Source organism: Quercus lobata, chromosome 7 (genome assembly GCF_001633185.2).
Source record: "Quercus lobata isolate SW786 chromosome 7, ValleyOak3.0 Primary Assembly, whole genome shotgun sequence".
Taxonomy (NCBI): Eukaryota; Viridiplantae; Streptophyta; class Magnoliopsida; order Fagales; family Fagaceae; genus Quercus; species Quercus lobata.
Genome location: NC_044910.1, coordinates 31,553,580 through 31,572,116, shown reverse-complemented (window position 1 = coordinate 31,572,116; position 18,537 = coordinate 31,553,580). Strand labels below are relative to the sequence as shown.

At 36.5% G+C, this 18,537-nt stretch overlaps 1 protein-coding gene across 1 annotated transcript; it reads left to right on the top strand.

Moving 5' to 3' along the window:
* Positions 1-7,642: 7,642 nt before the first annotated feature.
* LOC115954314 (protein argonaute 2-like) lies at positions 7,643-12,217 on the top strand. Its single transcript, XM_031072236.1, has 2 exons — positions 7,643-8,813; positions 10,309-12,217. Exons 1-2 carry the CDS (start codon positions 7,795-7,797, stop codon positions 11,747-11,749), a joined length of 2,460 nt encoding a protein of 819 aa, XP_030928096.1. The 5' UTR covers positions 7,643-7,794; the 3' UTR covers positions 11,750-12,217.
* Positions 12,218-18,537: the final 6,320 nt, after the last annotated feature.

Sequence of the window (18,537 nt, the reverse complement as noted above, 5' to 3'; positions counted from 1 at the left end):
AATACTTCACTCAAAGAAACTAAAAATTTTACAATCCAACATATTTATGTGTTTATTGGTCTGTCTTAGAAAGTTGGACAAGGTCTGTACAGCAAGGGTGCGGGTAATGAGATCTATCTAAATTGTGGTATCAAGTGACCAAGAGCTAGCTCATTGTGCCTAAGAAACAACTCACATTACATGTACAAGTACATATCAAAACAAAACAGTAACCGCAAGACCCAAAAGGGAAAAAATTGCAAATCCAAATCACATTACAACCTAAACCCCAAACAGTATATTCAATCACAAAGATATGCAATTCAAATCATTAATAATGATTTTCTTGTAATGTATATATGAGATTTCTACAAATTTAAAAAAAAAAAAAAAAAAATTGCACTTACCAATGGGGCCTATAGCTATGAATTAGATGAAGGAAAAACGCATAGAGAAAGAGTCTGGAGAGGTCTTGAGTTGGACCACAGGGCAAGATGTTGTTGAGACTTAGGACTTGGAAAAGAAGCCGGACCACACTTGGGCAGCATCGGTATGAAACGGAACATTAAATTCCTTGCAAATTTTGCCGACTTCCTCCATCGGTTGAATCACTCCGATCTCGTTATTAACCGCCATAACCGAAACAAGCCCGTATCGGGCCGAATAGTGGATCGAAGCTGATCCAAGTCGATGATCCTATCGGACTTCACCGGCAAGTAGGTGACTTCAAAGCCCTCTTGCTAGAGGTGACGGCAGGAATCGAGGATGCACTTGTGCTCAATCTGGGTGGTGATGATGTGGCGCTTCTTGTCCTTGTAGAAGTGCAAGACTCCCTTGACGGAGATGAGAGAGGGAGAGTGGAACAGATCATGGTGCTTAAGATGCCGTTCATGGTGCTTGATGACTGCCGTTCATGGAGCTTCTTTTCTTTATGGGCGTCTGAATTTGTTTAAATAAATTAAATTTGAAATTTCAATGTGCACAGACTTACGGCGTCTAACAGATGTTAGGAGAGCCTGCTGAGGTATGCAACTTGTTATGTGCTGGCGTGCTTTTATTGGCTGGAAGTACAAGGTCAGCATGTTAACCTTGTAGTCCGGCATGTCGAACACCAACCTTAACACTTTCTTCTGTGTAGCGAAGTGGTATATTCCTTGGGACGAGACGATGTGCTGAGGTCGATAGTAGTAAAAGAACTCGTCCAACGAAAGCTGACGGTTCCCACCACTTAGACGACCCCATAAAATCTCAACTCCTATAAAGATGCTCCAAGCATTTGGAGTAATCTAGCTGACAGATAATCCAAGAAAATTAGCAACTGATGGTGTAATGCTATTAGTGGCAATCTTAGTCCTGCTGCGAACATGGCATCATACATGCAAACATCCACAGTCTTCCCCGAGTAGCACTTCTCGAATTTTCCAAGGAGACAGATTGGGATGTGATCAGGGATTTGGCAATGATCCCTTAAATTCTTGAAGATGTTGGCCTCCATCGTTGGTTTAAAGTCATTGACGGTCCACATTTTGGGGAGGATAAATGGATGGGTATGCCCATCTCTAGGGCTTCTTGAGCTTTCACCTTCGAGGGTTCTCTCGTCAACCTTGCCCTCATCCCCATCATCCTTTCCCTTCTCTTCTCCCTCATCACCTTCATCCTTACCCTCATTTACCTCATCTTCTTCACCTTCTTCTACATCACAACTTTCCACTCCCTCGTTAGGAGAGTGGGCTGACACTTCCCTCTCTGACGACCAGGAAAGGCCCTCCTCGAGCTCATGACCTGATTGGAAGACCTCATCATAGCCCGCTCTCTCACGAACTAACGATTGCTCACTCATCGCTTCTCTAGACATCTATCTACCTACAAGCAACAGAGGTATTCTAAGAACCTAAGTTGATGGCCTCTCTAAAAGAGTTAAACGATTAACTAGGAAAACAAAGATGAAAGACAAAAGGAAATAAGAGAAAAGATGACTTACCAAGTAGACGGTTCCTTGAGAGATGATAGCCTGAGAAAAGAATGGTAACAAAAGCAACAAAGTCAACAAGATGACAGAAGCGAAGTTCTCAAAGTGACTAACTCTCTCTCTGAAGATCAACAGCGATGAAATAGGAGAAATGAGGAAGGAAGTGAGATATATATATAGGATGAATGACGCACAGAAGATGAAGTGACACCCTCGTTCAGAAACGAGGCCAATCCGTTTCAACCATGTGTTCAAGCATTTAATAATGGCTACTCTAGAAATCAATCAATAAATGTCTTGTTTCTCGAAAAATGTATATATAATAATAATAATAATAATAGCTACAAATCAAACTTCACAACCCGTTAGCTAGAACTGACGGGGTTATGGAGTAGAGGACAGCTGATAAGGGTAATTCTTGAAGTCTAAGCTAAGGGGACAGACTTGTTGTATCTAACGACTTTAATGTACCCATAAATGACTCCACAAAGCTAACGGTTCATCTTAAGGTTGACGAGTGCACTTCAAGATCATCTATGCATGGACGAGATGACCAGAAAGCATAGACGAAATAAGTAATTGATGGGATGAAGCTGACGGGGGTGAAAGGAATACTTAACGGTCCAACATGTCTTTTACTTGGGCTCCACGTATGAATATACCTTGCACCCCACGATAAACCCTAATCAAGAAGACTCCTATAAGGAAAGGATTTCGCAAAATACGCAAATTAAAGAGAATCTCTCCCACAAAGAAATATCTTCTTAGCCAAGGAACTAGTGTCAACCCTATGCTACTATAAAAACCCCCAAAACCCTCATAAACTAAGTTACGCATAATTTTACCCTAACTCTAGCATTCTGGAGTTGCGAAAGTTCTCTAATTTGACCTTCGGAGGGTATTTGGCCGGAACCACATTGGTGCTCTCTATAAGGTCTTCTCTTCTTCTTTTTTTGTGCAGGTGTCGTTTCGAGCACGCGAGGATCGTGTAGCTTACTAGTGATTTTTGGCATCATCAAGGACTAAATTGTATACAATGAAAGAAAAGTTTAAGAGCATTTATATTTGGTGTGCTAAAATTTTTTTAGCATTTAGTATTTTCAAAAGCTATTTGATCTATTTTAATATATCGATTAACAATACACTTTACATTTAATTTTCTATTTTAGCATACAAACCCATTAAAATAATATAAATAATTTCAACTGATTAAAAAAAGAATCCCCATAAACACCATACCCACAACCATGGAACACCCATTCCCATAACCAAACAACAATTCTTATTGCCAAACATCCATACCCACTACCATAGAATACCCACACACACCAATCATACAAGCAAATCACCAATCGCACAACCAACCACTAAAACCACTAGCCACAACAACTAGTCAACCACAACAGATGACTCAAATTCACTCTTGACTTCCTCCTTTTCCGATCCCCACACCTAGTCATGTCCTCATTTGGATTGATTTATCTACGGGCCAATTTGAATAAGTCATCCAATTCGAACAAGTCACTCATGGTCTATATATCCTTTGACTCGTGAGTTCCACCCCACCCCAATTAGGTTCAGCATGGTCACGACACAGCTCAACTCAAATCATCAAATGAGAGGGACAGATTCAAGAGCGAAGAAAGGAGAGATGATTGTTTTATTAAAATAAGAGAGAGAGAGAGAGAGAGAGAGAGAGAGAGAGAGAGAGAGAGAGAGGTTGAACAGTTGAATAAAAAATTTATTTTAAGTTTTAGCAATATGCTATAGTATCTACTATTAGTAGCAATTTACTGTAGTAGATTGACAAATTTTTTTAGATAAGACAGATTTTTGCTATTTGAGATGCTAAAATAAAATTTTTAGTGATTTAACAACACCAATGTGAATGCTTTAAGGGGCTGAAGCTTGAAGATGAATTGCTGGGATTAGTAAAGGCTAAGTAAATAATGTTAGATATATTGTTGTGATAATGGTAAGAGGTTAAGAGTGCGCACATTTTGTTGGTGCAAACACAATAATAATGGAAATAATACAAATAGAAATTAAATAATACCTCTGAATATTATTATTTTGAAGATAAAAAAAATTACATAACATTATTTGGATTGAGGCACGACACTTGTTCTCTTTAAAGAGATTCAAGCCCTTTGTTGACTAAATTTTGTAACCAATGCAGACCTTCTCTAACTTATTTCTCCTTGAATATAACTGCCCAACAATTGTCGCATGACTAGAATAACATCTACACAAAATGTTCAAGCCCAAATTAATGAGTCTATTTATAGGCTCAATAGGCCTCATGAAATTATTACCCAAATTAATCAGATTAATTATGTCCATAATTATGATGTAGTAGGTGTTACAAGATTAATTGATGTACATAAATTTGATGGCTTGGAATTACACAATTAAATGGATGAGATAAGGAGTTCAGAGGCCTAACAGCTAATCCATTAAATGAGTGAATGACTCTTCAGTTTTCCATAATAAAAGTGTCATTTACTCATTAATGAATATAGAAATAATTATGAATATATCTAGCTCAACATTTGCTCCAATACATATCATCCTATTAATCACCACAATTAAAAAGAATAAAAGAGTCTCTCTCATTTTTAATGTGGGATTAAACATTCCACTAACCCCTTATTTTCTATATTAACTCACATACCTTTACATTTATATTGTCATATTATTCATTTTAATTAAATTAATATTAAAATGCTCCTAACACATTTTCATGTGGCTTGAAAGTTGTTGAGAGCGTACTATGAAAGGTTTGGTTTTGAGTAGATGGGGATGGTTGTGATGCTCGTTTTTGTTTAACCATGCTAGATTAATGCTGATTTTTCGCTTTGGTTTTGTTTTGATTTTAATGTTGTTTGCTTTTCAAGATAATTTTGTATTTTTTTTTTAAAGAAAATGAGAAAGGGTTACTTTGCATGCTAGAATAGGGGTGAAAAAAAGGAGGAGGAAAGAATAGAAAACTAAAAAGTAAGCTAAAAGAGTGTGAACTATCAACTATGAATAGAGATTTTTCTCCCCCCAAAAAAAAAAACATGAACAGAGATGATGTCTCAAAATGTTACCTAATGTTAAAAATGAAAGCATTTAATACGCGCCTCTGGTGGAAGGAAAAGAAAAGAAAGAAAAGGGAAAAGATAGGCAGCAGGTGTGGGGTGTGGGTCCCACAGAGACATGTTGTGACAAATGTTATTGTTAGCACCTCCAACTTTCCGCCCCATATTCATCGGTTACAACGAAGCTTCTGGAAATTCCTAGAATTAGAACTCTGGATTTCCCCCACCGACTCCAACTCCAACTCCTCTTTTTCTTTATCTATTTCAAATATCTCTTTCGTGTCCTTTTGTCTTTCACCTTTTGACCACGCGCACGCGTTAAGTAAACAAAACAGTTGTAGTTTGAAATTTTGGAATCCAAAATGTCTTTTCCCTTGCTACGAAGCAAATGCCAAAATGGTAATTCCGTCTTTTTCTCAATTTTAATTATTATAATAGACTGCAGTCTTAAACGCATAGACTCATTTCATTTCACTTCTCTTTTGTTAAAAGGAGAGGAAACCTCTAAATCAAAATCAAAATCAAAGCAGTCTTGTTTGGTTGTGATTGTTTAGTGAGTGGGGTAAGCGAAGCGAGTTTTTGAGTCCGAAGTTCGCTCCCGAGATCCAATGGAAAGAGAAGCTGGTGGTGGTGGTTGGTACAGAGGAAGAGGAAGAGGAAGGGAAAGAGGAAGAGGTAGAGGCGGAGGAGATAGAGGTGGAAGAGGTGGTGCTAGGGGAAGTGCTGCTGGAGAAGGAGCTGGTAGAAGAGGAGGGAGGGGTCCTCCTTGGCATGGTGCAACTCAGGTGTGGTCGGAACAACAACAACAACAACAACAATCACCACAACCAAGACAACCACAGCCACAGCCACAGCCACAGCCACCGCCACATGTGGGTGTTGGTGGTGGTGGTCCTCCGGGGAGTCAATGGGTGGGTCCCACGTCTGAGGGGTCGAGCTGGGCCAGCAAGGTTGGTGGTGCTAGTGGTAGTGGTAGTGCTAGTAGTGGAGGAAGAGTAGTGAGAGGCCAGGGTGATAATAAGTGGGTGGAAGTGGGACGCGCTGCCCCATCTATTCCTTCTCAGCCTCGGCCTCAACCTCAGCCTCAGCCTCAGCCTCAGCCTCAGCCTCCTCCTCCTGTCGCTGGTATTAGATCTGGGTTTCTTCTCTTTTCTGCTTTTCTTTTCTTTTCTTTTCTTTCTTTTTTTTTTTTTTTTTGGTGCGAATAAATTTGGGAAAACCATTTTGGAAAATTATGGTGCTAAAGTTGTTTCTCTGTAGCAAAGAATTTTTTTTTCTAGAATCAAATTCTATTAGGAGGCGATGCCCTTGAAGATAAGCAAAGTATATAATATAGTAATGGGTGTTTCACAATATTGGTGTGTTACTAATATGAGAGTGATGATGATACCAATAATACAAATTTTACTTACTTGTCAACATTTAAACATATAATAACAAAACAAAAAAAGTAATTAAAACACCAATTTCATTCCTTCACACTTTAGTTTGTAATTTTTTTTAAAGAAAAATAAAAGCTTTAGCATTTTCCTAACTATTTTATCAGTGTACTGGATGTGCTGTCCTTGTCAGTGTATTACATTGATGTTTTATCTGGAAGTTATGAATTATTATTTAAAGTGTCATATGAGGAAAAAGTTCCATGAAGTGTATGATTGTGTATTGGGTTTTGGGGTTCATAGACCTTTTTTGTTTGCCTTACTGAATTATCATTTATCAATATGATATTACATTTGTAAAAATGGTCACCTTGGTTAATTTATTTCTTATACTTAGTTTAATATATCGATGATTCACATTGACCATAATTCCTTAAGGTTTACTTCCTTTAAAAGCCGAGAAGTTATAATCATATTTAGATTGGATTTATGGTGAAAATGTGTAGTGCAGTCTACTGTTTATGGTTCTACTATTACTCCTATTATTATTTTTTAAAGTTTACTATTATAGTTATTATAAATATTCAAATTTCTACAGATTCCTTGTCTTTATGATTTTTTTTTTCTTGAATTTGAGTACTTTAGAAGCTTTTCTAAACTTAGAAGGAAACTATTCGAGTGATAGAAACGTGCATTATGGTTAGACTCTTTCAACTGTTCTCGACTTCACTGAAAAGATCATTAATGGAAAGATGTTGTCTTTTCCCATATTGATCTGCATGCTGTGCTAAAAAAAATTTAAGTTAAAAGGTCAGCTTAATTACAATATTATTATTCCTTGGCATCATTGCCTTCATCTTTTGTTGGACCATTTGCCATACCGTCACTTGCAGCTATGTGGACCTTTGTTAAGCATGTCTGTGTTTATTTGTCTGAGGCAGCCTATGCTTTGCTCTAGTGCGTGATCTATTTTGGAGAGAGCTGTTTCTATTGTTGTTATTGCTCTCTCTCTTAGAGAGGTTTTGATGCGTGGGGCTTAAGCACCCCCCCCCCCCTCCTTCCTCCTTCAGAAAAGAAAGAAAATTGTACAGTCTTCTTCTGTATATGGTCAATTTCTTGATCTCATGTGCCAACAGAAATGCTTTCTATTGCAGAAAACAGAGCAATTTGAATTCAATATTTTTTTAGCAGCCACAGTGATTAACAATATTTTCCCCCCTCTACAGATCTTCTTGTTGAAAAATTGAAATTAAAAGAAATTTCAGAAGATTCAGACAAGATTGTCCCTGTAAAACGACCTGATAAAGGTGGCGTGCTTGCTATACGGACTGTTGGACTTCGTGTCAATCATTTTCCTGTCAAATTCAACCCAAATACTATTATAATGCACTATGATGTTGATGTCAAACCTGCAGTGCCCCCCAAGAATGGTCGACCTGTGAAAATATCAAAATCTGTTCTTTCAGTAATTAGAAACAAATTATCTTCTGATGATCCTGCACAATTTCCCTTGTCAAGGACTGTATATGATGGTGAGAAGAACATATTCAGCGCCGTACCATTGCCCACTGGAAAAATTGATGTGGAAGTCCCTAAGGGAGAAGACATGAAGGGTGGTTCATATGTAGTTACCATAAATCTTGTGAATGAGCTTAAGTTTGGCAAGTTGAAGGATTACTTAAATGGGCAGCTCTTGTCAATCCCCCGAGATGTATTACAAGGAATGGATGTTGTAATGAAGGAGAATCCATCTAGGCACATGATACCTTTTGGGCGGAGTTTTTTCCCTAGAGAGCCTAGGGAAGGAGATGATCTTGGGTGGGGCATCACAGCATCTAGAGGATTTCAACATAGCCTAAAGTCCACATCCCAGGGTCTAGCAATGTGTCTGGACTACTCAGTTCTGGCATTTCGGCAGAAAATGTCAGTTCTAGATTTCCTCTGGGAGCATATTCCAAACTTTAAAATAGATAATTTCCGAAGGTTCTGGAGAGATGTAGAGGATGCATTGGTGGGACTGAAAGTTACCGTGACTCACCGGAAAACCAAACAAAAGTACGTAATTCAGGGGTTAACGAGGGAGAATACACGAGAAGTATCATTCATTGAAGAAGACCCAGAAAGCCAGAATCCACCCAGGCGAGTTAGAATTGTTGACTATTTCAGGGAGAAATATGGCAAGGATATTATGAACAAGGATATTCCCTGCTTGGATTTAGGAAAAGCCAATAAAAAAAATGCTGTACCAATGGAGTTCTGTGTCTTAGTTGAGGGGCAAAGGTATCCAAAGGAGCATTTGGATAGAAATGCGGGTATCATGTTGAAGAACTTATCACTAGTACCACCACGGGTTAGGGAGAGAGAGATATGCAGCATGGTACGCACAGAAAATGGACCTTGTGGGTATGTGCATTCAAACTTCATTCTTTTAATTTTGATAGCATGTAATTAGCATGGAGCTTCTATTGTTGCTTTATATGTTGATGCATTTAAACAACAAATTAGGGTGCATGAGTGACATCAGTATTAGTAGGTGGTTGTTTCACTATGATTACACTTGATAAATGCTAAAATGATATAAATTTTGCACTTTTTTCATTTGGAGAATAGAGAAAATTGTTAGTAGCCTACTATTTGCCATAGTTTAGCCATGAGAAGGGCTAAAACTTCACAGATTGTGCACTTGGCTTTTATGTTGTAATTAATCGCTAACCCGTGCAATGGGCGGAAAACTTTTAGATTGTATGTTAACAAGTTAGGTTTAAATATTTCTCTAAATTTCAACTATTTGAAAGCTGAATTGGCTCTAATATAAGATGAGAATTGTAGTTTAAACATTTCTCACGAAAAACCTTCCCAAATTTTATATATAAGATCCTTATAAATGAGAAACAAACAAAATTTTATATATAAGATCCTTATAAATGATAAACAAACAAATATTATAAATTAATATATTTCAATCATCATAATGTGCTATTGCATTTGGTTTAATAAGTATTACAAAAAAAATTAGCCAATTACACTTATATCTTGAAGCTTTATCAATGCTTTTCAAGAATCTATTTCCTCCTTTTCTTAGGCTCTTCTCTTTCCTCAACTTCTCAAGCTACTTAACTCTTCACCAAGTTTTTTATAGGCATTTGATATCTTAATTTAAAACACAAATAGTCCAGTATCAGATTCTTCCCAGAACTAAATTGCCAATAATGATGCAGCAAAAAACAAGTAGAGACTAAAGTAGAAAACTGATAAAAACTTATCACTGCTAACCTTCAATTGATGAACATGGGCATCTAATACAACAAAACTTATCTACTCAAACGTCACTTCCACGTCTCACAAATGTGAGTAAAGGATGAGATCATGAGTCAAAGCCTGCCACATACATCAAGCATGCATAACTTGCTGATAAAAAAAATTAAGATTGTGTTTTTTACTATGAACTCATGCTGGCCACCTTCAATTATTACTAAGCAGTGACTTGAGCATCATTATTATTTTCTTTTTGACATTGATTCAATCACTACTCCAACTATGATAGGCATGTATGATGATTGAAGTGTGAGTAATGTAGAGCTAAATGGATCATTTACAAAAGTAACCTGCCATATCTGGACTAATAATGTGGGACAGATAAACCTTGTATCTCCTATATCTTGCTGATCTTCTGATAGATGAAAATAGAAGAGCTTGAGACATTTGACCGAGCGCTGGCTTATAAAAAAAACTGTTTTATATTCAATATCTTACGATTTTAAGATTCAGGATTCATTAGTTGACATGGATTTCCTTACATTAATTGATTGCATCAAATCGCTTGATGCAGTTTGAATAATGCTGTGATGATTTTTTTTATTTATTTAATATTATTAGATTTGTTATGTTCCATTGGCAGTGGAGGAATGGCTCAAAATTTTGGAATGGAAGTAAACACAAGCATGACAAGAGTTAGAGGACGTGTTCTTGGGCCACCTGTGTTGAAGCTAGGTGCTCAGAATGGCAAAGTGATGAAGGTAACAGTTGACAGAGAGAAATGCCAGTGGAATCTTGTTGAAAAATCAGTCGTGGAAGGCAAAAGAATTGACCGATGGGGTGTTATTGACTTCAGCTCTAGTGATTATAAATCGAGGCTGAATCCTGATTTTTTCATTCCAAAGCTTATCAATCGGTGCATAAACCTGGGGATCCACATGGAGGAGCCTCTCGTATATAAGTGCACTTCAATGAATAAACTCTCAAGGGTTGATGTGTTGCTTGAACTACTTGAAAGTGTTAATGAAGAGGCTTATAAGAAAGGCAAAGGCCATTTACAAATTCTTCTTTGTGTGATGTCTAGGAGGGATCCTGGTTACAAAAATTTGAAGTGGATCTCTGAGACCAAGGTTGGTATAGTGACGCAGTGTTGTCTGTCCACCTGCAGAGCGAATGACCAGTATTTTGCAAATCTTGCTACCAAGATGAATGCCAAGCTTGGAGGCAGCAATGTAGAGCTTAATGACCCACTCCCCCATTTTGGAGGCAAAGGCCATGTAATGTTTGTGGGGGCTGATGTTAATCATCCTGGTGCTAGGAATTTTACAAGTCCATCCATTGCAGCTGTTGTTGCTACCATGAACTGGCCTGCCGCAAATCGCTATGCAGCACGTGTCTACCCACAACCCCATCGGAAGGAGAGGATTGTGGATTTTGGAAATATGTGTTTGGAGCTGGTTCAATCGTATGCTCAGCTAAATAATGTCTTGCCAGACCATATTGTGGTCTTTCGTGATGGAGTAAGTGAGGGCCAATTTGAAATGGTTCTCAATGAGGAGTTGCTAGATCTGAAGATGGCACTGCAAAAAATCAAATACTCCCCAGCCATCACACTTATCGTAGCCCAAAAACGACACCAGACTCGTCTATTTCTGGAGAACGAGAGGGAGGGGGGTTCCACTGGCAATGTGTCTCCTGGCACAGTTGTGGACACAACAATTGTTCACCCATTTGAGTTTGATTTCTATCTTTGTAGCCACTATGGAAGCCTTGGGACAAGCAAGCCCACACACTACTATGTCCTCTGGGACGAGTATGGATTTACTTCTGATGAATTGCAGAAGCTCATATACCACATGTGCTTCACCTTTGCTCGGTGCACTAAACCTGTATCACTGGTCCCACCGGTGTACTATGCTGACCTTGTTGCCTATAGAGGGCGACTATACTACGAGGCAGTGGTGGAAGGGCAATCTCCAGCATCAGCAACATCCTCTTCTTCATTATCAACATCATCATCTCCACCTGATCCAAATTTCTTCAAGTTGCATGCAGACCTGGAAAATATAATGTTTTTTGTCTAAACTATCATGGCCTCATGTTCTCTTTCTCTTTTCACAAAGGGGGTGAGGAGATAGACAACTTTTCTTGACAATGCCCGACGCCCTCCTTTCCTATGTGAACTATTAAAGGAGTTTGTGCGTGAATCTAATGGGTTCATTTTTTTTATTATTATTTTTTTCTAGTTAAAGGTAATTGAGTTTGAACTCAGCAAATGGGTTACAATTCTCAGTCTGTCATGTCTTCCGTTTCCTCTAAAGACCGATGGTTTGTTTGGATGATTTATAGTAATAATTTGGTTATGTTCTAGTCTTAATCTGTCATCTGTGTGTTTCCTATTAGTTGTCATGGTTTGTGCAGTGGAACGTCACTCATCTGTATGAATAGACAGGGATTGAATTTTTGTGGTTTTCATATTTGGTTTTTAAAATTGTTTGGGTTTTTGGAGTCGGTGTGGATGTAGTATGTCTTCTTTAACGTGTTTTTTTTTTTTTTTTTCCTTCTTCTCTTACGTGTTATGTGACAAGTGAAAGATCGCATTGCAATGGTTTGACGTGTGTATGAATAAAACTATGATGTTTGGCATCATTGTGATTATGTGATTGACAATGTAAGTCATCAATATACCACAGTTCATTATTAAGGACAATTCAAGTCCACAACATGCTCCTATAAAACAATTATAACGATGCTCATCAATTACATAGGCGTGTTGAGAAAAGCATTGGATAACCAAAGCACAGATCTTTTTACAATTCTTATGACACTATTAAAACATGAAAGAGCTTCGCGTAAGGATAGCAATCTCATGTGGAAAAGACAACCAAGACATAGGTCAAAGCACTCGAGGTGGAGATAACTTTCCTTGGAAACATTTTCAATTTAAAAAATCCCTCTTTTAAATCATTCACAATCACTAATGTAGGTTTTCCATTACATTTAAAAAAAATTAAAAAAATCAGACTTTCTCTAGGCAAAGAGTGCACTCGTGTTTGGTTAATCCTTGACCTCAACCTCCACATTGTTAAGAGAGGAGATGCCAATTTGGTCCAAAGATCATTGCCAAAATTAAATAACACTCTTTAGCTTCTTCATACTAATTGCAAATTCCACCAAGTAGTATAAGTTCAGCCAACATTTGGAAACACAATGAGTAAAAAACAAACACCTGTTAAACAAATAGTATCGTGCCTCTGATTGACTGCTTTTTTTGAGATAGTGATATTGATTACTGCTTTTTTTGTAGCACATGGGTTACTACTTACTATACAGTAGTAGACTATGATGACAGTAAACTTTCAAAAAACACAAGTGTATATATCATTTTGGGTTCAACTAATAAAATTATTTGGCTCCCCGGCCATCAACAGAAGCAAGTAATTCTATTAGACAAAGTGGTTTTTGCATTTATATCCTCTCATGTTTCCTGTTTCCATTGACATATTCATACACAACTTACACTATTTAAGCCACCGTGGTATATGAATTATGAACTCCATAATTTTCACCCACCACGTTGTTTTATTTATTTACTTTCAATTTTATTAATGTATCAATTATTCACTGTTGTTATCTCTAATAGTATTTACTTCATAGGCAATATATAAGTTTTTATTGGAAAATGTAACTTGGTTGACCATTAATTGATCAATGAATAACTAAACATGGAATGAAGATGAAAAAAATATAAGCACCGTTTTATCGTCATTGCTTTCAACAGGCATTTCCAATTGCTCCTTGAGAAACAGCTCGAAGCATTCCATCAATTGAAAGAATCAAAGTCACATTGCCATCTTATTCAAGTGCCTGCAAATGGCAATAGCGTTGCTTGAAACACCTCGTCATGCAATTTTCTCAAACATGTGGACATTGCCTCTAAAATTTTCCAGCACCTACAAAATGAAGCTATTCAAAAGCATTTAGAGGGGGGGGGGGGGGGTGTTAGAGGACCTTATCACAGAAAATGCTGAAACATTCAAGTGAAAATTGAACATGAAATTGTGCCATTGATAGGAAAAGAAAAAGGCATGCAACAAGAGATCCAACAATGTAAAAGAATAAAGAATGCTTTAAATCCAATTCAGAACACAATGAAACCACCTAGTTTTAGATTATAAGAGTAAAGGACAAACTTTTTTTTTTTTTTCTCTCTCTTTAGGTACTTACCTGGCATTAACGTTATAAAATAGATGCGATGATCATTTAAAGTCGAATTATATTTAGGTCATGACTTCCCTCTATCACGAATCCTGAAAATTCAAAGCAATGATGCTGCCACTAGAGAGGTACCAAAAATAACAATCTCCTAACAACTAGAAAGCAGAATTCTTAAGGCAGATCCTTTAACATTGGATTTTCCTCTCTCCACATTTATTTCATTTGTTGAAATTTCAAGAAAAATGCATATATGCTCAACCCATTACAGTGCATTAACGAGGGTCAATCAAAGCTGCAGGAGCTGCAAGTTCACGAGCCCATCAAAAACAAGACAAAATTATGAGAAGTTAATTAACTCTGATCAAAACAACGTCATGATCAGAAACATACCCAACTTTCACCTTTGGATCCCATTCTGGCTCCTAATCGGCCCCTGGCTCCATGTGATATGCTTCTTATGAATTTAGAGCAGGACCAACTAGTCCTCTCTTAGAATCACATTTATTTGAGTCTCTGGATCATCCTACTGCAACCTCATTTTACATCCTAAACATTTAAACAAAGTGAATCTGTCTGAAAATTCCCATATTCCATTGCCACTCACCTAGGATCCAAGCAATGGTTTTCTAAGGCTACATTTCTCATCAAGTTGGCCCATCAAGACATCCCCTACATATAGCAATAACAACTCCCATCCTAATATAATCTCCCCCTCACAAATCCCAAATAAGATCTGTTATTCCACAAGGAATTATCCTATGTAGAACCAAGGCAACCATATAGCTTTGCAATGAAAGAACAAAAATACTAAACACCTAACCTTCTTTTTAATTGATCAGCACTATTATAGTGTAGTAACCAACAAAAAAACACACTAACTCATTTTTTTTTTTTTTTTTTTTTTTTTTTTTTTATAAGTAAATAATTTTATTAATCACATGTAAACTTTGAGGATCTGCTTTTGAGGATAGTCACCTAAACAAATTGTTATTTAGCTATATATATATATATATATATATAATGTTTCTAGATTCACTTTAAGGGTCTGCTTTTTCCTAAAAAAATTTCACTCATTTGGCATTTAAGACTAGCATATCCAGCATCTTGCAGTTATAAAAATGCTTAGCAAGAGCGGTAACCAGTACCTGGTTTGTTCTACAAGCATCCAGACTAGAAGTTTTAACTGATTCTCTGAGAGAGAGATAGATGATCAGCAATAAATCAAGAAAAAGGAAAGCAGAGGTCTTAGAGCCAGAAAAGAACAACAAAAGGAAATGTTCTACCTGTCCAAAGCCTCTTCAAAACAATCAGTGATAACACCAAAATAATAGTTGGTGTACCCTGAAGATGTAAAAGCACATTTGTGAAGCCCCCATGCTATGTATGCATCAAGAAGACAAAACACAGAGAACGTGGACAATCCACATTGATAGCGATCTTGCAAGTACATCTAATCATCATATAAAAGCAGTGTCTGAAGACGGGCAAAGATGCACAAGAGGCAAGTTAGAATGTCCAAAGAGAACACTCGAGAGATCCTACCATGGAAAAAATTATAAGAAAAATTGCAACCCAAGACCCATTTTCTTATCATTGTTAAGAGATTAATATACATGGCACCACTCCCTCCATTCCTCATCCCACTCTCAAAATGCCAAGAGACTACTCATCCACCAAAACAGAGCTCTCTCAGTTGAAGAGCTTACCATGGACAGGTTGGCCTAAAATTGTTAAAACAAAACATAGCTTGGACTTTGCCCTACCACTACCCTATAAATTCAATTGGAAAAAGGAGGAACAAATAAACCAGGTTTTTCTTTTTTGGGTGGGGGAAGGGGGTGGTGTTAGGCAGTGCCACCCTTTTGTCCTGTTTGAATCATCAAAAACTAAGAAATTATATGACAATGAAACAGATTGGAGTGTTTGTTGAACAATGGCAGTTCAACAAATCAACTATTATAAAAAAAGAGAAACCTGTCTCAGAATTTACGCTTTGTTTCACATATTAAATTGTTCCATTCTCAAAATTCCTAATTGCCTCATAAAGTCACTAACCTTCTGTACAGGAGGCATTCTTAGATGGGCCCCCATGCTAGAAAAGATATTTGGGTCTAGCCATGAGTTCACGCTTTTGTATCTTCTTAATTCCATTTCTTTTAACCAAGTTTGATTGTTGATGACAAATAAAGAGAAACAGAGGAAAGAAAAGCGCACAAAAATCTATTCATCATATAGTAAAAGGCAGTCACAGCAATAATAAATTTGAAAACGTGCAGATGTCTCTTATTCTCTCAGAATAATGAATGTTAAATATGTCCAAAATGTGCTTGGAGTATCTGCCAATGGTCATTTCCAACTGCATAAAACAGCATATGCAGTGCATACAAATACAAAACATGAAAAATTCAAAACAAAATCCATAAAACAGCTTTATTTGCATCTAAGCCCATCTTAAAATATCTGATATTCTATTATGAGTAATATTTATCAAAACTGATTATTAAAAAAATAAAAAATAAAAAAGATCAAAACAGTATTAAACTTGTGCTTAAAATTCACCATTCCTCCACATCAGCATCTCCTTTCACATAATAATTTTCAATTTACCTAAAAGAAACGTATTGTGTTATTGGTTTTCTTGAAAGAAAATTTCAAGCCAAAAATTCATGAACCGGCACTGCAAACAAATCAAATAGTACCAGTACAGCTTTGAAACAAACAAATATAAAGAAATGTATATAAATGACATTAGACCATACAATAGCATCCAAAACAGCAGAGAAAGAGTGAAAAATCAAAAGAAAAAAAAATGATGTGAAGACTAACCTAGTGAAAAATAGCAACCAGGTGTATGGGAGAAAAAAAAAATCACTAAATATCAAAGAAACTCAAATTTAGACAATTAACCACCACATGTAGGCACTTATTAAACCTAGAACAACATCTGCCTCAGCAAATATAAAGACTGGAGGAAGCATATGTATTGGAACAGAAGTTGCATAAGAATATTCAATAATGATTACTTTGATGGGTGCCTTAACAGACTAGTTAGGATTGGTCACATGTATTCTTTTCTTTTTACCATTATATTCTATCCATAGCCTAATAGCTTGAGCTTAAAAAAAAAAAGTACACCTACGTATAAAAAAATTTAAAAAAAAATCATCAAGACTTATTATCTTTTACAACAAGCAAGCAAATCCATAATTCGAATTAGAAACACAGGAAATAAGAGATAGCTACTAAATTGAAGAATTTTCTATTCAAATTATTTCTAACCACAACTCGATAAGCCTAACATCCATAACATAATAATCAATAATTTAAGAACTAAACCTCTTAACAAAGATGAAAAATTAAGATAAAAATATAAAGAAAAGAAAAATAAATCGGGTGAATTAAGGAACAAAAATGGAGAGAGAGACGGGTATCCTGGTTGCAGGTAATATGGAACCAAGTGCAGAGGTTGACAAGAGTTAGAAGCACTAGTTGTGATGCATGAAAAGATGCTGTTTGTGGAATAGATAGTTGATGACTTGTAATCGAATCTGTTTCCGAGTTATTAAAGGCACAGAACAATTGTTCTATTGGTGCATTAATGAATTTTCGGAATCTGGAGCTAGGCTGTGCTTTGGAGTCTGTTATGTGGTTTCAGGCTGTTTTTTGGATTTTGCATAATGCATTTTTTCTGCCAAAAAAAAAAAAAACTATTGATTCACTAGGAAAAAAGAAGAGAATTATTTTATGAAACTAGAAAGAAAGCTCTTTAAAACTTTTATTTTATATAAACATTCGATCAGTCATATGCCTTTGTCCAAAAGAGCTTTCAACTTACATGGCCCAGTACTAGATAAAAGAGAATCTCTTATAGATGAACTCGAATAGCGGCCAGCAGAATAGGTAAACAGTAAACACCAAAAGGCACAGCAGTTTTAATGAATAAGGAACTCAAAACTAATGATCTTTCTTCTTTTTTATAAGCAAGATATTTTATTGAAGAAAAAGACTACCTTGTGTACATAAATATTACTTATAGAATTACATGAATAGAATTAAGAGCAAAAAAGAGAGACTCAAGACCTAATACACGAGATCATTCAAGTAATGAGCAAATAAAAGAAATCTTCAATTGCACCTCAGAAGCTTCCACATCTTCACAAGTGCGAAGGTTCTGCTTCCTCCACAAAAGCCACATGAGGCATAAAGGGACTAAAATCATCCAAACCAATTCCTCCATACTGTCAGAAGATCAATTACCCACTACAGTGTCACCCACCAAACAAAGAAAAAACATAACTCCATAGAGCATGTGCCAGGTCACAATGTAATAGCAAATGATCCACAATCTCCCTATTACACCTACACATACAATATCGATCTACTAATTTGATTCCAAAACTAATTATCTTCGAAACTTAGCAACTACATATAGAAATTTAGGCTTTTTTTTAAAAAAATAACAAAGAGCAACATTAGATCAAAATCAATATTCCAAAAAAAAAAATGATCACCATGCAAAAGAACAGATGAAGCCCCAAAACTTCAGCTTTCTCTCAAGTTTGCTTTCCATTGCTGGGATATACAGGCTGTCATCCAATTAATGAGAGAAATGCAATTCTAACTCTTACCGTGTCCAAAAATGCAATTCAAACAA